General features: G+C 46.5%; 1 protein-coding gene across 2 annotated transcripts; it reads left to right on the top strand.

Annotated features, from left to right (window-relative positions):
• Positions 1-569: 569 nt before the first annotated feature.
• On the top strand, positions 570-22,399 carry gfpt1 (glutamine--fructose-6-phosphate transaminase 1). 2 transcript variants are annotated; one of them, XM_056591554.1, is made up of 19 exons: positions 570-668; positions 5,026-5,133; positions 5,312-5,419; positions 5,543-5,668; positions 5,858-5,916; positions 6,046-6,180; positions 6,711-6,772; positions 6,866-6,945; positions 7,059-7,167; positions 7,533-7,696; positions 9,934-10,029; positions 10,423-10,520; positions 10,784-10,904; positions 11,530-11,687; positions 13,842-13,956; positions 14,475-14,602; positions 15,318-15,485; positions 16,821-16,982; positions 20,606-22,399. In XM_056591554.1, exons 1-19 carry the CDS (start codon positions 662-664, stop codon positions 20,648-20,650), a joined length of 2,049 nt encoding a protein of 682 aa, XP_056447529.1. In that variant the 5' UTR covers positions 570-661; the 3' UTR covers positions 20,651-22,399. The 2 variants fall into 2 exon arrangements, with proteins under 2 accessions (XP_056447529.1, XP_056447528.1); XM_056591553.1 differs by having other exon boundaries at positions 5,312-5,420; positions 5,535-5,668.
• Positions 22,400-24,540: the final 2,141 nt, after the last annotated feature.

The following is a 24,540-nucleotide window of genomic DNA, read 5'->3' as shown; positions in this document are numbered from 1 at the left end:
GCTTTTTAAATGCACAGTCTCTCTGCCTTTTCTGGCCATGTGGGGTTGGTTGTGTGGGTCACTGACTTCGCAAATTGAATATGAAAAAAAGGAATTAGATATTTTATGTAGTTGCCGGGGTCACCTCAACACACCTTGTTATGCTCAGGATGAAAGGATCCCGTATTTTGCCGACACTTGGTGTGCAAGTCTCTTAAAAGGACTAATTTAACTTTAGGGAGGTTTAAATATCTTCGATTGGGATATTTTTAAGCATCCCATGCACGTCGCCTGCCAATCCAATATATTACCAGGAAGATATTTTATCCTTGTTAAAGATTATTACACCTTAAGGTAAATAAAAATGTTTATGATAGAATAGTAATTTAGATTTTTAGGGCTCAAATCTCAAATATGTGCCGTGGACATTAGACGCTTATTGTTATTTGCCTATCCCCATCCCGGGTCTGCATGCCACGTCAGGGCAGCCTGCGTCGACCACAGCTCTGACGTCGACGGGGTGTAGCCTGAGTGACAGGGGCTCTCCACCAATAAGACGAGGGGATAGAATTAGACGGCCCAATTTCATTCACTGACAGTATGGGAGGCGGGATGTTTCTTGAGCAGCGTTATTAGATGCGGAACTGAGAGAGCAGCAGTAACTAACAACGCCAGAGGAGTCATGTGTGGTGAGTATTGAGCTAAATAATCTAAGCCTAGGCCCTAAAATATTAGACAATAACCAGCTTCAGCCGTGGGGTCACGGGAAAAAAAACACATGATGGCAAACATGTTGAATTCCCATCGCAGCATCGCCTCATCTTTAAAGCGTTCCCACACTACAGTTGGGAATAAACCTGGCAGCAGCGGCTGACCACTAGCATCTAGCAAACTAACTTATGAGCAACAATGTAAACTAGTTTGACACTTTATGTCATCTGTTTGATTTCCTTTTACGAGCGGATGAATCAACACCCTGTGTCGTGTCCTGATGCTATGTCCATGTCTCCTGTCTCCTGCACCCATTACGCATAACGTTACTTCTTCACTATACCTGGTCTGTTCTCCAAGACTAGAACTCGTTCAGGAACACCTGTAATTGTAGTAGGAGTGTGTGTTCATATCCACACCCTTCTTCACCTGGTCATTCCCCTGCTTATGGCTCAGGAATACCAAGTGGCTGCGACTCAGTGTCCCTGTCCCCAGTGGCTGAGACTCAGTGTCCCAGTAACCAGTGGCTGAGACTCAGTGTCCCAGTAACCAATGGCTGAGACTCACTGTCCCAGTACCGAGTGGCTGAGACTCAGTACCCAGTGGCTGAAACTCAGCGTCCCAGTGGCTGAAACTCTGTGTCCCAGTACCAAGTGACTGAGACTCAGTGTCCCAGTGAGTTCACGCCTTGGTGGGACAAACTATCCTTAACTAAACACTTATCTGCATACATCTCTGTCCACAGCTATAGGAAGCAACCAGTCGGTGTTTGACTTCATCCTGTTATCAGAGCTATTGTAACCGATAACCGACGTGACTGATAACTTGCATCGGTGATTCAACCTGGATCAGAGTTTTCACCCAGTAGTCCACTACGTTAACCCAGTAGTCCACTACGTTAACCCAGTAGTCCACTACTTTTACACAGTTGGAGACAACCCAGTAGTCTGCTGCTTTTACCCAGTAGGAAACTACCCAGTAGTCTGATATTTTTACCAGTAGTCTGATATTTTTACCCAATAGTCTCCTACTTTTACCCACTAGTCCACTACTTTTTCCCAGTACTCTACTACTTTTACCAACAAGCGTCTCTGTGTGCGTGTCTCTCTCTCCACTGGGCCGTAGGCGGCCAGCAGTTTCCTCCACAACTCGCTTCAGAAAGCTCTAAATGCCGTCTTTGTGGTAGATGTTTAAAACAAGGCCTGGTTTTAGATCAATGTTTACACACCAACCGGACATGGCTATAGTTCATATCTCGCTCAAAGCAATGACCACAGGTCTTCTTTATATGAAGACAAGGCTATTCATTGGATAAGGTATTGTAGTTGTAAGCATTGATTCTGGTTGTATGGATGTGTATGCTGTGGTTGTGAATCACAATCAAATCGCTGTCCAGTCTCAGTTTTCCACTCTGCTGTGTTTATTAACAATAGATAATTACCCAATGGAAAATATTTTTTCTAGGGACCTGTCAAATGTTCGTACTCCACTGCTTTCAATGAAGACATTAGGTTACGTCTAGGGGCCCATAACTTTGTATTAGTTTACTGTCACATTATTCCGGGATGCCCAACCCTGTAAAACAGGCCAGGCTACTGGTAACAATCAAAACTGCGTTTCGCATGCGAGCATTTTTGGCACAACAACAAATAGTATGCCTTGACAAAGCTTACTATTAATTATGAATATTATAATAATTATTACCCAGTGGCTGAAACTCAGCGTCCAGTGGCTGAAACTCTGTGTCCCAGTACCAAGTGACTGAGACTCAGTGTCCCAGTGAGTTCACGCCTTGGTGGGACAAACTATCCTTAACTAAACACTTATCTGCATACATCTCTGTCCACAGCTATAGGAAGCAAACCAGTCGGTGTTTGACTTCATCCTGTTATCAGAGCTATTGTAACCGATAACCGACGTGACTGATAACTTGCATCGGTGATTCAAACCTGGATCAGAGTTTTCACCCAGTAGTCCACTACGTTAACCCAGTAGTCCACTACGTTAACCCAGTAGTCCACTACGTTAACCCAGTAGTCCACTACTTTTACACAGTTGGAGACAACCCAGTAGTCTGCTGCTTTTACCCAGTAGGAAACTACCCAGTAGTCTGATATTTTTACCCAGTAGTCTGATATTTTTACCCAATAGTCTCCTACTTTTACCCACTAGTCCACTACTTTTTCCCAGTACTCTACTACTTTTACCAACAAGCGTCTCTGTGTGCGTGTCTCTCTCTCCACTGGGCCGTAGGCGGCCAGCAGTTTCCTCCACAACTCGCTTCAGAAAGCTCTAAATGCCGTCTTTGTGGTAGATGTTTAAAACAAGGCCTGGTTTTAGATCAATGTTTACACACCAACCGGACATGGCTATAGTTCATATCTCGCTCAAAGCAATGACCACAGGTCTTCTTTATATGAAGACAAGGCTATTCATTGGATAAGGTATTGTAGTTGTAAGCATTGATTCTGGTTGTATGGATGTGTATGCTGTGGTTGTGAATCACAATCAAATCGCTGTCCAGTCTCAGTTTTCCACTCTGCTGTGTTTATTAACAATAGATAATTACCCAATGGAAAATATTTTTTCTAGGGACCTGTCAAATGTTCGTACTCCACTGCTTTCAATGAAGACATTAGGTTACGTCTAGGGGCCCATAACTTTGTATTAGTTTACTGTCACATTATTCCGGGATGCCCAACCCTGTAAAACAGGCCAGGCTACTGGTAACAATCAAAACTGCGTTTCGCATGCGAGCATTTTTGGCACAACAACAAATAGTATGCCTTGACAAAGCTTACTATTAATTATGAATATTATAATAATTATTACCCAGTGGCTGAAACTCAGCGTCCCAGTGGCTGAAACTCTGTGTCCCAGTACCAAGTGACTGAGACTCAGTGTCCCAGTGAGTTCACGCCTTGGTGGGACAAACTATCCTTAACTAAACACTTATCTGCATACATCTCTGTCCACAGCTATAGGAAGCAAACCAGTCGGTGTTTGACTTCATCCTGTTATCAGAGCTATTGTAACCGATAACCGACGTGACTGATAACTTGCATCGGTGATTCAAACCTGGATCAGAGTTTTCACCCAGTAGTCCACTACGTTAACCCAGTAGTCCACTACGTTAACCCAGTAGTCCACTACGTTAACCCAGTAGTCCACTACTTTTACACAGTTGGAGACAACCCAGTAGTCTGCTGCTTTTACCCAGTAGGAAACTACCCAGTAGTCTGATATTTTTACCCAGTAGTCTGATATTTTTACCCAATAGTCTCCTACTTTTACCCACTAGTCCACTACTTTTTCCCAGTACTCTACTACTTTTACCAACAAGCGTCTCTGTGTGCGTGTCTCTCTCTCCACTGGGCCGTAGGCAGCCAGCAGTTTCCTCCACAACTCGCTTCAGAAAGCTCTAAATGCCGTCTTTGTGGTAGATGTTTAAAACAAGGCCTGGTTTTAGATCAATGTTTACACACCAACTGGACATGGCTATAGTTCATATCTCGCTCAAAGCAATGACCACAGGTCTTCTTTATATGAAGACAAGGCTATTCATTGGATAAGGTATTGTAGTTGTAAGCATTGATTCTGGTTGTATGGATGTGTATGCTGTGGTTGTGAATCACAATCAAATCGCTGTCCAGTCTCAGTTTTCCACTCTGCTGTGTTTATTAACAATAGATAATTACCCAATGGAAATATTTTTTCTAGGGACCTGTCAAATGTTCGTACTCCACTGCTTTCAATGAAGACATTAGGTTACGTCTAGGGGCCCATAACTTTGTATTAGTTTACTGTCACATTATTCCGGGATGCCCAACCCTGTAAAACAGGCCAGGCTACTGGTAACAATCAAAACTGCGTTTCGCATGTGAGCATTTTTGGCACAACAACAAATAGTATGCCTTGACAAAGCTTACTATTAATTATGAATATTATAATAATTATTATTATGAAGACATGTCTACACCCAGTAGACAGAGCTATGTCCTAAATCTAAATATATCAGAATGTTTAGTAAATGTATGGAATAGTATCAAACAGCAGGAGGTTAACCTTTTTAAAAACGTCTAATTGACTGCATGTTGAACATTTGTCAATTATAAGCAGCTCGTTACATTTGAATGCACTAGTTGAGTACATGACAACGTTGGGACCTTCAGTATCCATCAGTAAGGCTTGTTTGTTCAAACAAATTCACTCTCCTCAATAAAACCATCTCAGCCAGTCGAACCCTCTAATTGCATGGCAAAAAACGGTATTACCCATCTTACTACCACTCATCCCTGTTGTCTTTGAAAGTTCATCCTTCCCCTCCTACCCCAGGAATCTTTGCTTATCTTAACTACCACGTGCCGCGGACACGGCGGGAGATCCTGGAGATCCTGCTCAAAGGCCTTCACCGTCTGGAGTACCGGGGTTATGACTCAGCTGGTAGGTGCATCAGGGGCCTGTCAGTCAGTCTGTCTGTCTGGTGAAGTCTCGGGTCAAAAGGTCATTAATTTATGTTCAATATGTTGTTATTGTCGTAGATAGAGTATAGTCCCAACTAATGTGTAAAGTCCTTTCTGTGTCATGTTCATATCCTGCTGTTCTTGATTGTTGCGCTCAGGTGTGGGGATCGACGGCGGTAACGAGAAGGACTGGGAGTCCACCGGCCGCTCCATCCAGCTCATCAAGCAGCGGGGGAAGGTGCAGGCTCTGGACGAGGAGATCAACAGTAAGCTTCTGCAGGGGTCTTCTGGCGCCGTCTGATGGGTTGGCCCTCTCAAAGAATGTACAGCTTTATCATCTTGGAAACTGTGAATTATGCCCTATGTGTTTTTGTGCGTGGGGATCACAGAGCAGCAGGGCATTGACATGGACGTGGAGTTCGACGTCCACCTGGGCATCGCTCACACCCGCTGGGCCACCCACGGCGCCCCCAGCCCGGTCAACAGCCACCCGCACCGCTCTGACAAGAACAACGGTCAGTGAGTGAAACGCGCCAGCAGCGCTACCTCGTTCACGAGGTGGCGCTGAAGTCAGGGTTTCGGTATTTAAGTCCCTCAGCTCTCTTTGATTGGCCGTCTTTGATGGGCGTCTGAGCTGTTGTTTGTTGAGGAAAGAACACATTATTTTGGTGCCGCGGGTTTATTGTGGTCTTTCTGCTCTTCAGAGTTCATCGTCATTCACAACGGCATCATCACCAACTACAAGGACCTGCGGAAATTCCTGGTACAGCAACTTCTTCTTCCCCCTTCCCTAGAAACAATAGCACAGCCCTTCTTTAGAGGTACCGGTCTGTGTGTCTGAGTGTTTGATATACCTGCATCATCACCGCCTGTGTTTGCCGCTCTCTCACAGGAGAGCAAAGACTACGAGTTTGAGTCGGAGACCGACACGGAGACCATCGCCAAGCTGGTGAAGTACATGTACGACAACCGTGAGAACGACGAGCTGAGCTTCACCACGCTGGTGGAGAGAGTGACCCAGCAGCTGGTGAGGGCCCCCTCCCGACGGGACCATGCTCCTACTGATCACGCCCTGGTTTGATGGGTCAACTGTACCGATGTTCCGATGCAATTTATTTTTTCCTTCCCGATGCCGATTCAGATTCCTGAACTTGAGTATCGGCCGATACCGAGTGTATGGCGATACAGCATCTAGAATTCTAACTACTAATAGCACACTAGATCATTTACATTTATAATCTTTCATATAATAACATTTGTATTCTTGAATTTAAACGTCCATTCATCCATGTTTCTCCGACTTGGTAGCTAGAACACACGTAGGTGACGGTCCCCATCCGACCATTAACGAACGCAACATAGCACCGTTGCGTTTGTGATGTTCTCTCTCTGTGTAGTAAACAAGCTAGTCACCTGATGGTATTGGATCGGCGCATAGACCTGCGTAATCGCTGATACCCGATGCTGCTTTGAAGGCAGCATCCGAGGAATTTCCGATTCTGGTATCTGTATCAGAACAACTCTAGTCAACTCTAATTGTATTCATCTCTATTTTAGGAAGGAGCCTTTGTCCTGGTGTTCAAGAGCGTCCATTACCCTGGAGAGGCGGTCGGGACCAGGTCTGTTCTACTACCGTCATCTAGACTCAGTGTTCAGTGGGACATGCAAAGAAATGGACTATAAACAGTTGTTTGTTTTTTTTCCACATTAAGGAGGGGAGGGCCTCTTTTGATTGGTGTGAAATGCGACCACAAACTTTCTACAGATCACATCCCCATCCTCTACCGCTCTAGTAAGTCAGAGCAATTTGCAGCAACAACCAAATGTGGTGGTCCACTCAGATTCTGGCTCAGATGTTGTTCAGACACATGAGGCTCACTGCTGCTGTGGTCTTATTCCTTCCAGCTGGCAAGGACAAGAAGGGCTGCACGGCCCTGCCCCGCGTGGACCAGGACACCTCTCTGTTCCCCACGGACGAGAAGGCCGTGGAGTACTACTTTGCTTCTGACGCAAGGTCTGTGTGGTGGCCAGAGGCTCCATCGCCCCCATGCAGATCTGTATACCTGTATACACGGTTCAAAATAGGGCTGTTCACATTTGAGAATTAGCCAAATGCAAAGGTTAAGGTACAAGGAGCCATGGTTAACATGATGGATATTGAACACACATTAGTTGGTGGTCTGATGTTACCTGCTTGATGTTATTAGATTAATGGAAGGTGTTTGATGTCTTGTTGAAGATTTTTGTTTTAAAATAGCCAATCCGGTAAAAATAATGGATCCTATCCAGAGATGCTCCCTACTTAAAGGGCAAGGCACTGCATACTTACCCCCGTCCCCCGTCCCCCCGTCTCCCCTCTCCCCCGTGTCGCCACGGCAGCGCGGTCATCGAGCACACCAACCGGGTGATCTTCCTGGAGGACGATGACGTGGCGGCGGTGAACGAGGGGCGGCTGTCCATCCACCGCATCAAGCGCACCGCGGGGGACCACCCGGCCCGCGCCATCCAGACCCTGCAGATGGAGCTGCAGCAGATCATGAAGGGTGAGCGCGGTTAGGGAGCTGGGAGACACTATTTGATGTGGTTTTCAGCTGGCTGAGACTGAACCTGGTGTTGTTTGCAGATAAACTTGTTTGTTCCTCCCCCCCCCTCCTGAATCCCATTGGGTAACCGTTATACAAAAAAAGCACAGAAGCGCTCACGCTTACACACACATAAACTGACTGACTGGAAATTGAAGATGTTTTTCACAAGACGCCTAGACGCTGTGAGCCCGGTTTGTACCCCGCTCATCGCCCTTGAGGGGAACGGAGCGCCTCAGACACGGTAATACCACGAGCCCCATGCTGAGATGGATGAAAGAGCGCTGGCCTCCCTATCTGCAGCTGTGCCTCAAGGACGTCTCCCTGCTCTAACAGTGGAGTGGGCCGCTGTACGGGGCTCAATACAGCACTTACACATTGTATGCTCTTCGTGCTGAGAGGACTCTCTGCAGAGACTACTTTTCTTTTATAAAATTTTTACCCTTTATTATGATAACTCTTGAAGTTCAGTCTGAGTTTCAGTGACCAAACTGTTGGAAGAATTTCCAGCAGACTGACTCGTATATGAGAAACGACGGGTCAAACCAGACGCCTCTTTTTGATTTGATCTCCCATCAGTGAGAGCAACAGGGAGATTTAAGTTACTTTAGTATTAGTTTCTTCCGTCAACTGATTTTCCTTTGACCTGCAAAGAGTAGCCGAAGCTTCACTTACTTTCCCCTGTAGAGACGGCCAACATCTCCCCTTTTAAATAAATGTTTAAATGACAAAAGACACTGTTCTGATTTAATTATTGACATTTTTAAAGTCGTTTAAACTTCAATTATAGGACGCTTTAAGCTCGTTATCGTTTCATAAATAAGAACATGCACGTTTGACCTTGTTCTAAAGGCTTCCACCTAAAGGTTTATGTACATGCTAATGAAACGCTATAAATAAATGTCCTTTGACAGTTTATCATCAGCTGTGAGAGATGCAAGGTAGATGCGGTTGGAATGGTTCACTTTGGGCGTGAGTGTAAAAGCAGCAAACTCTTAAAGCTTTGGTTCACCTGATTGAGACGCAGGACGGCGCTAAGGGATGTGAACCCTGACCAAGGGATATCAACCCAGACCACATTCTGCTAATAATGCAAGAAGAGAAGCAGTTCCGGGGTCGTAGTTTGGTGAAGCCGCCGTCATGTGGGGGGATTTCAACGTTACTGATCTGCTCCATTCAGAGCGACAATAATAGTAGGTGTAGGACCACTCTGGACCCCCAGGGAGGAAGCTGTTTCACAGGCCCTCTGGGTAAATCCAAACCGACACTCTTTTTAGTTATCATGGATGTCACAGTGAGATCACCCCGATAGCTCGTTACCTTTGAAAGCAGCTGTCCTGATGAGCCTGTTGTGAATACAATACAACTGTTAGTAGCAGCATCAGCTGTCTAACTGCATTCCTCCCTAAAGCTCTGTGGTTGTAGGGACAGGTTGCTGTACACCCTGAACCCTGCCCCAGGTGTAGAAACCTCCACAAACAAACACTGCTGGTTCATATTGACCCCCCAGCTGTGTAAATGGAGACTGGGTACCGTGGCCTGTAATTTAGCCCTGTGAGCTCCCTTTTGTGTGGCAGATGTTAACACAAGGCAGACTATGTTCTGTTGATTGAATCCCTTATCTTTGACAGCCAGGTGCCAACATCCCCCCCCCCCTTACCCATGCATCAAGGGACAACACCTGGGACCATTGCCTTTGGATTGATACTTGAATGCGATGAAGACAGCTGCAGAAACATTTATATCCTAGGAAGGGCAGATTTATGTGCCAGAGGTTTGTCAGCAGAGGGCAGCATAGAGCTGATGTTGACAATGCATGGAAGACATTCCTTTCCGGGCCAGTCATTCAGTTTCTCTCTCTCTCTCTCTCTCAACCAAAGTCCTGCAGCCTATCCTCCCTCAGAACCTAAATTACACAAATTACTGTCAGCTGTGGGCAAAAAACTATTCAATATTTCACTTATGCTGCCAATGTTTATAGAATTGTTGTCTGTTTGAGCAGCAAAGAAAACACAACTTCTTCACAACAGGAACAGTGATAAATGACTGCATATGTCTGAGTACGTTGCCAAATTGTGGTGAACTGTATGTTGACAAGTTGTATGCTGACAACATTGGCATGAGGTAATTTCATGGTTTATGTATTTATTTGTAACTGTGTTCCTCCCTGTTTACGTGCATTCCCTTCTCTTGTGCAGGAAACTACCGTGCGTTCATGCAGAAGGAGATCTTCGAACAGCCAGAGTCCGTGTTCAACACCATGCGAGGCAGGGTCAACTTTGATGACAACACAGGTGAGAGAGTGAGAGAGAGAGGCCCTGCGGCTGGCAGCTTCTGAAGAGATCGGACTCCAGTTCCAAACAATGTCACGACCTGGTGAACTCATGATAATGGATGTTGACGTGAATGGGACCTAATCAGTCTGAGGTCTGTTAACCCCGGAGCACTTCTTGTTATTGTCTTGATTTCAGTTGTCAGCTGTTTACGCTGTCTGTCTAGATCTTTATTGAAAGATAAACAAAGCAAGTGTCCCAGTTCCAGCCTCCTCTGTGTTGGACCCTTTCTGGACCTTTTGGGCTCATGTGGTTAATGAGAACCCCCCCCCCCCCCACCAGAGGTGTCTCAGCATTCTTTAGCGATGGTGATGATGATGTGTGGTTGCTGTCCCTCCCCCACTCTCCCTCCAGTGATGCTGGGGGGGCTGAAGGACCATATCAAAGAGATCCAGAGGTGTCGACGGCTGATACTCATCGCCTGTGGGACCAGCTACCACGCGGGCGTGGCGGTAAGGCCCACCACCCACCGTCCCGTTCAGATCACACTAGTATCATCAGGACAACAGTGTTGTCAACTATTACATCGGTTTCCCTGGAGGGGTGTGTGTGTGTGTGTGTGTGTGTGTGTGTGTGTGTGTGTGTGTGTGTGTGTGTGTGTGTGTGTGTGTGTGTGTGTGTGTGTGTGTGTGTGTGTGTGTGTGTGTGTGTGTGTGTGTGTGTGTGTGTGTGAGTGAGATGCCCCATACTGAGCTGTTCTTGGTTTCCCCCCCAGACCCGTCAGGTACTGGAGGAGCTCACGGAGCTGCCCGTCATGGTGGAGCTGTCCAGCGACTTCCTTGACAGGAACACGCCCGTGTTCCGAGACGACGTGTGCTTCTTCATCAGCCAATCGGGTGAGGAGGTTTGCTTGCCGATGGCAACACCCCACAGCTGGAAACCGCTCAGTGCAAAAGTATCAAGTATCAAGTGTCAAAACACTTAGTGATATTGATCCATGGGGACAGAATGCGCTACACCTTAATCAAAACATTAGTGTTGGGCGGAGGTGTGGAGAGTTCAAGTGTTCAGCCCAATGCTCCCGGTGGTGTCAGGAAACGTCATGTTTTTGCATTTTTGCATTACAAATGGACTTCAATCCTTTATGAAACGTGCAGAAAAATACAGCCCCAAATAAAACACAGTATTCTTCTAGTGTTCTCTGGTTCATGCTACAAATATGAAGTGAAGTTGGCACTCACTGCGGGCTTCAGGCTTTATTCACAAAGAAGAAACATGAATATGTCAATGCCCTTTTTGTGTTATGGTTTCTATCTTCCATATTTCTGTATTAAATTGTCATCCTGTCCCTGCGTGTGTTGAGCTCTGTCTGCCATGTGTCTTGTGTTGCCTTCCCGTCTCTACGCCTACACCAAGCACGAGGAATTTCCTCTTCCTCCACAAATCAAATCTAACCCGGCAGTAGGGTTGCACAACCAAGTGAACGTCCCCAACTTATCCTGGGTTCCCCCCTTTCCCTAGGGGAGACGGCGGACAGCCTGATGGCGCTGCGATACTGCAAGGAGAGGGGGGCTCTGACGGTGGGCATCACCAACACCGTGGGCAGCTCCATCTCCAGGGAGACGGACTGCGGCGTGCACATCAACGCCGGCCCCGAGATCGGCGTGGCCAGCACCAAGGTGAGCGGTCGGCATCCAAGGGAGCGGTCATCCTCTAAGTGAGCGGTCAGCTCCAAGGTGAGTGGTCAACACTGTGTTGTCCGGACACCCGGCACCCCTCTGTGCTGAATGGCGGGACCCCCTCCTAACAGCCCCAGTGTGAAGTTGATCAGAGCCGTACCGAAGACATGCCGTTCTTTCAACTTACTAAAAAGACATATTCCCATGGGCAGTTTGTTATAGGCCTTCTGTAGCAGCTCATCGTGCAACTTGACACACACACACACACACACACACACACACACACACACACACACACACACACACACACACACACACACACACACACACACACACACACACACACACACACACACACACACACACACACACACACACACACGGTTAAACGCGATGGCAGAGCATGCCCTGTGGGATGCATTAAACCCTCCTACTATAAGGGAGTTACTCTCTAACTAAGTCAAGAGCATCTTGTCCAGTGTGGACCATGTTGCACAGCTCGCAGTCTCAGTAATCGTGCATGTACCTTTCATAGGCACGTACGTAGTAGTACATGCAACCCTTATACAAGATTGCGCCATTTGGCCCTAGTTAATCCTATATTAAATATACCTTATCACACAATATAAGGTTGTCCCTCCCAGGGGAGAGGGGGGGGAAGGAGGGGATGGGAGTGAGGGCTTGGGGCAGGTCCCTCTCTGACCTCAGCCCTCAGGCTCTCTGAGCCCTGCGTTATCTTGGCGCCTGGGGAACCGACACGCATTATGAGACGCCATGCTCTCCGTCTGTCCGTCTGTTTGCTCCCTGCTGACTCTGCACGCCCACGCCCAGCCTGCACACGCAAGCCGCTGTGCAGTCCAGAGATTGGTCCTCGCCCGCTAATAGACTTCACATGCTCCTCTCTCTTATTTCTTATGCATGATGGTTTTTTTTTCTGACGAGAAAGGGAAACTTCTTCCGTGTGGTTGGGATTTGTCGACATGAAACGTCTCTGACGAAGCTTTAATCCCCCAAAGGGAGGTTGCTTTGATGCTGCGCAAAGGCTGGTCCTGCAAATGATTTCCATGAAAAAGAATAATCTGGTCGATAATCACTGTGGATGAACAGCTTATAAATGCTGAAGGAGAGGAGAAAACCCTTTTTTATTTTATTTTGGTTTGTTTTACACTTTGTCCCATCGTTAGGGCTGTAATTGCCTTGCATTGAGGACCCATGTCATCAGCGTTGCGCTTCACGTTCCACTCTACGTATCCAGGGACACGTGGAGCTCTGCGGCAGTGACCGTGAGCGCGGTGTGAGCTGCCACGGTTTGTCCCGGGAGCGTGGTCCGTCCTTGGTTCTGTGGATCGAGCGCCGTCAGGGAAAATAAACGTATTTTAACAGGTTTTACAGCCGTTCCCTTGGCTTGAGACGCTAGCGTTTCCGACTCCAGAGAGTCCTGGGAAAGAGAGTTGGCTTCGCTGGCGATCAGCGAATCCAACTGGGCAGGGAAGGCTTTTGGAATGCGATGTTGATGATGGCACGCTCACCGTCGCACACATCTGAACTGGGGGTTATGAGCGGAGCGGTATTCTCAGACATCCCAAACCTTTTGACTAGATAATGGGATCTCTTCATGCCTTGTCTTGTGTAAGAGGTTTTTCTTGGTTCTACGTTGTCACATGGTGGCCGATGTATGACCCGTCGGCCAACTCCAAACCAATAATAAGGCGTTGTTCACAATGACTTAACTGTAATGGAGACGTTGGGAGGGAAACCAAATCTTCCATGTGCCTCGACCCTGAACTTTAAACCCCTTTTTTCATGACCGCCATGCTGACGTGCGGGTTGTGTGATAGATAGATAGATAGATAGATAGATAGATAGATGGATACCGTTGCTGCCTACACCAGTCAGTTTGTGGCGCTGCTCGTGTGTGTGTGTGTGTGTGTGTGTGTGTGTGTGTGTGTGTGTGTGTGTGTCTTCGATCGCAGGCCTACACCAGTCAGTTTGTGGTGCTGATCATGTCCTGTGTGTGTGTGTGTTTGTGTTCGCAGGCCTACACCAGTCAGTTCGTGGCGCTGATCATGTCGTGTGTGTTTGTGTGTTCGCAGGCCTACACCAGTCAGTTTGTGGTGCTGATCATGTCCTGTGTGTGTGTGTTTGTGTTCGCAGGCCTACACCAGTCAGTTCGTGGCGCTGATCATGTTCGCCCTGCTGATGTGTGACGACCGCATCTCCATGCAGCCCCGGAGGCGTGAGATCATCCAGGGCCTGAGAGTCCTGCCGGGTAAGATGAGCTCTTGGTCAACCGGCCGGGGGGCTAGGGGGGCCGGAAGGAATTATCAGGGTATCCAAGGACTCCTTTTGTCTCAGTTCTGTGTTTTGTTAAAATAATCTTGCTGGGACGATGAAGCCAAATGTGGCGAGGCAGACGACCACAGAGGCAGAGCTTTGAGTCTCCCTCTGGGGGGGTATAGCGCCCTTCTCTTTATCAAAAGGACATGAGGCTTAGGATGAATTTATGAGGAGGACCATAATCCCAGCCCTACAGAGTGTGTGTACTCCAGCCCAGCCTGGTGACTGTCCTCCAGCCAGGCTCCCAGCTGGACCACTAGACCCGGGACTGGGATCGGGATCCCAGCTGGACCGGGGCTGGGATCGGGATCCCAGCTGGAACCGGGGCTGGGATCGTGATCCCGGCCGAAGGATGGCTGGGGTCCAGTGGAACGAGGCGATGTAAACCAATCCGACCACTCACCCTATCAACCACCCCCTAACTGCTGGTGTGTTCCCCGTGGTGTCCAGATCTGATCAAGGAGGTGCTGAGTCTGGACGATGAGATCCAGAATCTGGCGGAGGAGCTCTACCAGCAGAAGAGCGTGCTGATCATGGGACGGGGCTACCACTACGCTACCTGCCTGGAGGGGGCGCTGGTGAGCAACCTTCCCTGGCCCAAGTCTATAGTCTCAACATTGACTCAACATTGAGCAAACTCAAAGGACCCCAGCCAGAGGAACGGTCCCTGCGCAGGATCCATGGTTATTCTCTGGCTCCATTCTGTATCTAGATGTCGTTTTATACTGTCTAGCCTGTCGATAAAAAGTATTCTGAGGAGATGTAGATGTGGCTGGGTATGGGGAAGGGCTGCATGATTTTCTGATGAGATGTGTATTCTGATATGATAAAAAAACATTGATTTTTGGTTTATCATTGTATAATGATTAGGTTGATTTTTTAGTGTTTTATACACGTTATACAGAGCTTTGTGGTGGCAAATAAAAGAAAAAGTCATGTTGCCTTTTGTTTTGGCAACAATTGCGAAGCACTCTAGACAAAGCACCTGCTTTTGGTCAGCATTGTCTTTTATCTAATCAAAATAATTGCATTCAACTCTCGTTGTTCTCCTTTAATTTAACTGATCAACGTGATCGTGATTGTTGGTTCGCTCTGCATGCAGAGCCGGCTTGTCACTCCCTAGCAACGAACTCCAGAAACCCTTAAATGGGAGTAAACTATGTCAGATCAGACAGATTTATCTTGTAGATAAAGATATAGTTATTTAAAAGGAATGAAAACGATATTGTGCACTCCTAGTATGTGATTTGTCCTGGTCCTCCCCTGACTACTGGTCTTCCCTCGGCCCGTTAGAAAATCAAGGAGATCACGTACATGCACTCGGAGGGCATCTTGGCCGGGGAGCTGAAGCACGGCCCGCTGGCCCTGGTGGACAAGCTGATGCCCGTCATCATGATCATCATGAGGGACCACACTTACGTCAAGTGTCAGAACGCCCTGCAGCAGGTGGTCGCCCGCCAGGTAACCGCCATGGGTTTATGGGGTGGGGTCCGGGTTTGAACCACAATGAACCCTGCAGTCCATCTGGAGGGCCATCCCTTGGCCCCGTCCAACCGCTACCTTCTCATTAATGTCTTAATGATTCATTTATTAGATAATGTGTAAGAAATCGCTTCATGATATCACTTGGGTTAAAAAGGTATAGGGAAAGTATAGAATACGTATTAAATTTATATTTAAGGCAGTCAGCAGACACTTTTATGCAAAGCGACGTGCAATAAGTACATTTGTTAGAAGAAAGAGAAACTATATATATATATATATATATATATATATATATATATATATATATATTGCTGTCGGAACAGTAAGGATCTACAGCAAGTAAGCAAAATGTAGCCTTGAATTGCATTTTAGTTGGTCAACAATCAGTGTTTGAATGCAGCTTCAGTATGTTTTGTGAAGGAGATGTGTGACTTCCCGCATAAGTTCTGAGGACATGGTTGTTTTAAAAGGCGATTACCGGACTCCAACATTCTCTTATGTTTAAGTAATTTGGTCAGCATGGTTCAGGTCTTCCAAATGTGGACAACAGATGTTCTTAATACGGTTTGTAGCCAGATTGCATTATATGTTGATCATCTGCGGTTTAATGGCCTAGATTCAAAATAACAAACGCTGTCAATCCAAGGAATTATGCAAGATAATTCGTTTTTTTGGGGGTTAAATACTAACCTCTGTAACCAAATACGTTCTCTCTGGAGTAGTGTCTGACTGGTGTCAAGAGATCTGTATTACAATTATATGCATCCTCAACCCAGTATTTATTGAAGAATGATTAACTGAAATCAAGTACTCTATCTCAATCAACATGTTGATAAATAAATGACGATTAGATAGATTAGATCAGATTCTTTAATACTATCGAACGGGATCATTTAACTAATGATCCCACAGAGGAGCGTTGAACATCTCCTTCCACAGCCCAGAGCTTCCTGAATGCAGGTCCCACTCCCCTCGCCTCCACTCCTAATCACAACTTGACTTCAGCTTTATTTGTCCCGTGTGCCGGCGCCCTCTGGTCTGGTCACCTTCTTAATAAACACCAGGGTGGAGGGGCGGGGCTTCCTGGCCCGCATGACATCACCACTGTGTCCGCAGCAGATGTGGACTCTCCCTTCAAACGGGTCTTAGTCCAGCAGCCGGTGTGTGGTTCAGGGACAGCGAGGTCCGCTGCCACGCTCTGATCCCCTCCCGGCTCAGGGGACCGGGGTCTGGGATTAGGGGGTTGGGGTGATATCGCTGCATTCATCCAAATCCAACTCTACCGTTGTGTGTATGTCCCCCCCCCCCCAGGGCCGGCCCATCGTGATCTGTGACCGAGACGACCAGGAGACCATCAACAACTCAAGCCGCACCATCAAGGTTCCGCACTGTGTGGACTGCCTGCAGGGGGTCCTCAGCGTCATCCCCCTGCAGCTGCTGTCCTTCCACCTGGCCGTTCTGCGCGGCTACGACGTGAGTAGCATCCCCATGCTAACGGGGTTCAGCGTCCCCATGCTAACGGGGTTCAGCGTCCCCATGCTAACGGGGTTCAGCGTCCCCATGCTAACGGGGTTCAGCGTCCCCATGCTAACGGGGTTCAGCGTCCCCATGCTAACGGGGTTCAGCGTCCCCATGCTAACGGGGTTCAGCGTCCCCATGCTAACGGGGTTCAGCGTCCCCATGCAACGGGGTTCAGCGTCCCCATGCTAACGGGGTTCAGCGTCCCCATGCTAACGGGGTTCAGCGTCCCCATGCTAACGGGGTTCAGCGTCCACATGCTAACGGGGCTCAGCGTCCCCATGCTAACGGGGTTCAGCGTCCCCATGCTAACGGGGTTCAGCGTCCCCATGCTAACGGGGTTCAGCGTCCCCATGCTAACGGGGTTCAGCGTGCCCATGCTAACGGGGTTCAGCGTCCCCATGCAACGGGGTTCAGCGTCCCCATGCTAACGGGGTTCAGCGTCCACATGCTAACGGGGCTCAGCGTCCACATGCTAACGGGGCTGAGCGTCCACATGCTAACAGGGCTCAGCGTCCACATGCTAACGGGGCTCAGTGTCCACATGCTAACGGGGCTCAGCGTCCACATGCTAACGGGGCTCAGCGCCCCCATGCTAACGGGGTTCAGTGTCCCCATGCTAACGCGGTTCAGCGTCCCCATGCTAACATGTTGAGCGTCCCCATGCTAACGGGGTTCAGCGTCCCCATGCTAACGGGGTTCAGCGTCCACATGCTAACGGGGCTCAGCGTCCCCATGCTAACGGGGCTCAGCGTCCCCATGCTAACGGGTCTCAGCGTCCCCATGCTAACGGGGCTCAGCGTCCCCATGCTAACGGGGTTCAGCGTCCCAATGCTAACGGGGTTCAGCGTCCCAATGCTAACGGGGTAAGGGTTCACAATGAATCAAGACACGTTTAAATATTTTTTCGGAATTAGTAAAAGACAAGATGTGGGGCTCGTTTCCTCTATACATTATAAAACAAAGAATAAAATGGTAGAAGTAAGTTCCAAATTGTCTGATACCTAACTTGAAAAAGTAAAAGGAAAATCAAGGGCATATTCAAGTCCCCCAGCACCCCAAATGAATGGAATAACATAGTTTTGATTAGGATGAAGAATATTCACAAACGAGAATCCCACTCCTATGTGTTAGGGTGTTGCACAGTAACGTGAGGAACTCATAATGTCATGAAAAGTCATGAAAATAATGCTACGATCAAAGGAAATCTGTCGCTGGTTTTGTATTACCACACTGCGAGCCAAAGTCCTGATGGAGTCTTGACACCAATAACACTTAAACAATGTTTTTACTTAAATTTGACTAAGGCCCATTAAAATGGGGCGAAACCCATATATCTCCACGTCCTCTATTGTGTGCATGCCTTCAACTATGCTGCCACATTATGTTATCAACACTACAATCAGGGCCTTTTAAATTATAGACTTTCTAAGAATCATTATTTCACCAGGGGGAAGCGTGTGTTTTTTTTCTGTGTGTGCATGCGTATGTCTTCTTTCAGAAAGGCCAAAATATACGATAATGTATACCATCCAGTGGCTCAATGTAGGTCATGCAGACGGTTAAGTTACATCGGGGCCCGGATTTGAGGGCCGGTGTCTGTGGTCCCCTCTCTGCGCGGCCCCCGGCCAACTAAGATAGAGCCGGTTTAATCTGGAATGAAATGGTGATTTGCTGACAGAATGGGGAGGGGGGGGGGGGGGCACGTTCCTAAAGGGTCATAATGCACCACACTGAAGTCATAGCACAGTTGACATCGATAAGAAACCAAACTAAAGGCTAGCATGCTACGCCTTCAGAAGTTTAGTGAGCTGGCCCGTCACACAGGGGAATATAAACCTCCAAGGCTCAGTAAGGTTATGGAAAATACCTTGGAATTATCTACTAAAGCGAGAGGGGACCCTAACTGGCCCGATCAGGATGGTGAGTTGAATGTTTTACTGACTGACTTCTTACTGTCCAGTGCCTTTGGGCTTATTGTTGAACCTGCTGGTTTCTCTACGATGTACAGTGTTTCCCACAGACCAAGGATCAATTCTTCTATTCTACGTGGGTTCCTAAAAAAATAACTCAAGTGCCATACATAGACCACAGAATGGTCTATGTATGGGAAACACTGATGTAGTCCGATTAACCAATGTTTATTGAGGTTTCACGGTCACGTTACAACCCCATCAGCAGTTCCCTACAAACGTTGATTGATTTAAATTGCTGTGGCTGTGAACTGTGAAGCACATGTTTCAACGTTGCTATCATATCACTCTGTTGTTGGTTAGAATTCTTGTTCCCTGAGTTGGGAATTAGCAGTAATCGGTTTGCCACACTTATGATTCACTGAAAGGATGTAAAACAGAATCTCCTGTGACGATTCTCTTAGACCTAGGCCGGGATTCCGGTTTGGGTACCAGATTGACTTGGCTGCCAGATCGACTCAGGGTCCTGCGCTTACAGATGACACATCGACACTTGTCGTATCAACACAAGCCAACGGACAAAACCCAGAAGGGTTGTTTATAAAAGGGGCTCAATCATGGACATAAAAAGAAGGCTCAATCCGTTTTGGTTTTGATTTCATTGAACGCAGCCCGTTCTTTCGCACAAACAAAGCCATTTGAAACACGTCTAAAAGCACTGATGAATGCATCTGTAACCCAGTTCCTGTTAGGGACTCTTATTCCGAAGGAGGAGAACGGAAGTGTCTGCGTGTGGATCGCTGTTTTGACTCTTAGTTGGGAGCGCTGGATATAAAGTGGATAGCCCCGTTCAGTGAATGGAGTTAACCGATTCTTCTTTTATATATAACCCAAGTATAGGCCACAATAATTTGTACATTCGATCTGGCAGCCGAGTCAATCCGACACCCACACCGGCAGTAGTTCTGTTGAAGCAGAAGAAGGAACCATGTTTAATTGGTAGTCAGTTTGCGGATGCCGTTTTATCACGGCCTGCATGCTGCCAAGCTTCAAACGCTCAGGGAAAGTGAAGTGAAGTGAAGTGAAATGATTCTTCTCATCCAGCCCGGTGAGGATCAACCCAAGAGGCGCTGGGGAGGACGCCACTTGAGATAATGAGCAGTGAGCATCATCTGGGCAGAACACACGTTTTTGAAAAACAAAAAGCTGTGTTCTGGGGGGGAAACGGATCAAAACAGCTGCAGACAGATCATGACATAGAAACACTGCTGGCAATACAATTGAAGTGGGCATTTTTTTTTTTACAGGAATACACAAACCAAAAGTGTGTGTGTGGTGTGTGGTGTGTGGGGTGTGTTTGGATGAAAGCATTGTCATTGTTGGTTGAGGTCACCTTTTAAGCTCAGAGACTTATGCACTTTGTTTGCACTTTGTTTCTGTGTGGTCACAGAAGACCAAAAAGAAGTGTTGGACTTCTGTGCGTCTGTGTTTTAATATATATCATTAATTATATATAATCTATGTTATTATATGTTTTTAATTTGTAGTTTATTTATATTTTCTATAGTTTTCTTGCAACAGTACCTTATATCTCAGTACATTGTAACTCAATTTATTAATACATTTCACTAACTAACTTATCCCTTGTGTTTGGTCTGGCCCCAGGTGGACTGCCCCAGGAACCTGGCCAAGTCTGTGACGGTCGAGTGAAGTCCTTCTCAGAGCAGCCCTGGTGGACACTCGTCTCAAAGTTGACCCCAGAGAGAGGGCGTCCACTGTCATCTGTTTTATATGTTCTGGTTGATCTGATATTCCAAAAAATCCTCAAACTTCTTTTCTTTTTTTCACATTTGTAATGTTTATCAGTTTGAAGATAAGCTGGATTTGGGCTGCACCTTGCAATAGGTAATTTAGTTCCTCTTCCTTAGTGTGTAAACCTTTTGAGCAACTCAACCTAAAAGCTCGGGCTGGGAGGCGGTCATTTTGGATCAGTCACCACTTTACTCAAAGCTTGTGGATGAACCAAATGTCCAACTTTATTTGAGCTGGTAATTTATACTTTGACTTTTTTCTTGTCTAACTGCGTTTTGCTGACTGGGTAAGGGTTGAGGACATTTGAAGGATGATCCTACTTAAGTTACTGCTTTTCTTTTCCTTTTTTAGTGCAATCATTAAGAGTGTTTCGGAAGTGTCAAAATAGTGAAGTCTGACGGTGCGTTCAAAGGAAGAGCAAAGCAAATATTATACTTTTGCGAATATTATCGAGAGAAATTCGCACTAGTTTCAATATTTCAACTCGAGTGAATGAGGCGAATTCAAGACAGTAGAATTTGAGCAGCCGGCGAAAACTTTGCATCTATTCCCGTATCTGCAATGACTTTTTATTGTCCCTGCTTCGCTTTTGGTGTGAACGCATTTTAAGACAATCCTTATTAGGTCCAAAGAAAAGGCTTCCAATCTAATTTAGCGCTGTTACTTTGACTACAGGGACTTTTAAGCACATGTTAATAGAAAAGAGGCATCAACTTGATCCACTGTGGGGCTTTTATCCACGGTCACAAGTTGACTGTTCAAAAAAGATTATAAAAAATAAAGTATAAAAGAGAGCAGCTTTTAGCTGAACACACGGTTGTGGGTGTACAGCTCCCCCGGTGTTCTTCACATAATGAACTTCTCCAGCCGTTGAAGGATTGACCTGTGACCTCTGGGATGCAGCTCAACATCTTTAATGTTTGTGATCGTTTAATTCTCCTGTGTCGTAGTTCTGTAGTGAACCTTTTAACAGACATTCGAGGGGTGGATGAACTGATTCATGAACTCGTACTTTTACTGTTTTCTCTAGGTTGGTTTACGGTCCAACCGAAGCCAGGGGTGTTAGTTTTAATCGGATGAAGTTACTCAGGCGTGATGCAGCCCACACCGTGCCACCGAGTCAACATTGGGACCATCGTACTGTCTTTATGTTCTCCTTCATGCTTACTGATTTTACATGATTGTTACCGTTTGAAATGTGAATGTCATTTGAGAAACCCTGTCAAACCAAATAATTTGTTTTACAGTAGCATTGACAGAAGTAAACCAAACGTATGCTTTTCTATATATCGTATACATGTATATCTATGTCTTTGAACCTAGTACAAATGAACGTCTGGGAACTTATTGAGTTGCCTTCTATTGGTTTTCTACGTATTTGCTTTGACCAACTTGGGAGTAGGCTAGGATGTTCTGCAATCAGGCGTTTACTTTTATCTGGGCATTGTTTTAACATTAGCTTGTTTTGAGCCAGTGGAAGGATTGTAAAGTAACTGGACTCGGTTATCCCAGGATCTTCCTCTGACCTCAGATTAGGGCCTACGTGGGTCTGAATGAAGCGTAATCAGCAGCTATGTGCTCGGTTTCACTGGATGGGAATGGGTTAACTATTAGCAAAGACTGATGCAATAAAGTGTCAAGTACTTATTTTCTGACTCGGTGTGGTTTGTAACAAGTGTGCTATTGATGCTATAGCAATTTGCCATCAAGAGGTGAAAGGTTATAGTAATTAAAAAGGTCAATTGACATACATTTAAGATAAATTGCATTGGGAAAAGGATTTGGGAGTAGTTTTCAAACGGGGTTCAGAAGGACGCCAGGTCCCAGAGGACTGCTAGAGTCCTGATGGAGGAGCAGACGGTGAAAACCCACAAAGTGGAGCCCAGGGGATGGAGGCCTCTGCTCAAAGCCCTGAGGAGGACCACGGCTGCTCTCACACAGCACACACAGGGCCAGCTGGAAGTGAGCCATGATGACGGAATAAACAGCTCGAGGAATGGCTGAGAAGTTCAAATATTGTTTGCAACACTGAATGGATTCGGTTGAAGTAGTAGTAGTTCAGATATTTCCAACTGCGGTGCCCTCTGGAGCTTTTCCATCCATTTCAGTCTGCAGTCATTAAAAGAAGTCTGGTTGAGGAACTGTCTCCTCCTGACTGCACACACCCCATCACGTCCTAGTTGGCTCCTAAAGGCAACCTTTTCAGAGTCGACCTGAAGTATCCATTGACCTTCAGCGTCAAGGAAAGAAAACCAGTGACGCACATTTCTTTTACTGTTTGCCTGCAACAATGGCCCTAGTGGGGTGCCTAGGCACTCAGTCATTTCAAATTGATCCAAAAGTTTTGTTTTCTCTTCTAAATTGAATTTACGGGTATATAGAACAATTTTGGTCCGAGGGCCAAGATTACCCTGGTTGCAAGTGCAACGTACCGTCAAATACCCCCCATTAGCTTGAATAAAGCGCCTATGTTTGATTATATCCACAGTTCATTCTGAAAGTAAGGCAAGCGATCAATTTTAAACAAACATAAAGTGTCATTTGAATCCGTCTGCAAGGCACAGCCTATAACATTCCAGTTTGCTTAATTGACCTTTTCGACTTATATTGATGATGCTTGATTGCTTAACACTTAGCTTTTGGAGTAGAGCAAGTGTGATTGGTGACTCTTTATCCAGCTGCTTGGTTAAAAACCTCTAAATGCCCATACATGTTAAGAGTTGTAGGTACAAAAAAATTGAGTATTCAAAGAAACGTACATTGTGTATCTGTCAGTGAGTATAGACTATGTTTAGAGGGCATGTCTTGCACCGGCTGATCTATTCCTTCTGCCCTATCTCCATAATCACAGTTGTGTCCAAAAAAATTAACACCAGCATTTTTTTCTTGCAGGCTGTCCACGTTCCCCCCGGGATTAGGTTGTGTCTACTTTTTTCCACGCTAGCCTACTCGACTCCAGCATGTGACATAACTCATGTGAACATCTGGATGCAGTTAGCCGTTCAACCCGCCGCGCACGCGTTCCCCTCTCAGAGTGACTGAGGTGTGCTGCTATGTCTGCAGCACGTTGCAAACACATAACCGGGTCCACCGTTCAACTTTATTTATCGATGGTGTCAGATCCCCACGTCCAATTGATCTTATTGATTCACACGTTTTGGTGTAGCGGGCACTTAATGTACACACTTATTGTATGTTGTACGTCCTTGCACAAAAAGTACTTGGCATTGTGTAGCTTATCCTAGCTTATTTGTTGTTTACGGGAATGGGTTAACCTAGCGTTTGTTAGTGCTTTGCACTTGGTTCTATAGAAAGTGCCTTTGGATGCTAAATGTAAATGTATTGTGTAGGATTTGGGTAGCCTATGGACTCAGAGGCACTGAGCTTCAATGCAATGCAATGCTAAAGTCAGAATGATAACCACACAGTGAAATAGCACCACCGTGGGAAAAGAATGGTTGATGATTTATATGAGAAATCGAGCAGCATTATTTAAACGTGTGTATGTGAAGCCTTTGGCCGTTGAGTGCTAGAAGAAAAAACAAAGGTGGACCTCTTCATAACTAATTTATGTATTTTTTTAATATTCTTTTTTTTTTTTTTACAAACCTTAATGTTTGGTGCCCCCCCCCCCAGGTGTTTGGTGCCCCCCCCCCCCCCCCCCCCCCCCCCACGCACTCTGCGTACTCTGCGTTTAGGGAGTGGCGGGCCTGGCAGGGACGAATCAAAAGCATCTCTTTCCATTTAACAGAACTCTTTGTTTTAACACGCGTCGTCAATGCATCTGG

This window comes from Gadus chalcogrammus, chromosome 6 (assembly GCF_026213295.1).
Source record: "Gadus chalcogrammus isolate NIFS_2021 chromosome 6, NIFS_Gcha_1.0, whole genome shotgun sequence".
Classification (NCBI taxonomy): Eukaryota; Metazoa; Chordata; class Actinopteri; order Gadiformes; family Gadidae; genus Gadus; species Gadus chalcogrammus.
This window is presented reverse-complemented; position numbering and strand designations above follow the sequence as displayed.

Excerpts from the sequence above, each read along its gene's own strand:
- gfpt1 (XM_056591553.1), top strand. Across the intron at positions 5,134-5,311 it reads CCGGGGTTATGACTCAGCTG|GTGTGGGGATCGACGGCGGT; the intron begins GTAGGTGCATCA and ends TGTTGCGCTCAG. Across the intron at positions 15,486-16,820 it reads AGCAGGTGGTCGCCCGCCAG|GGCCGGCCCATCGTGATCTG; the intron begins GTAACCGCCATG and ends CCCCCCCCCCAG.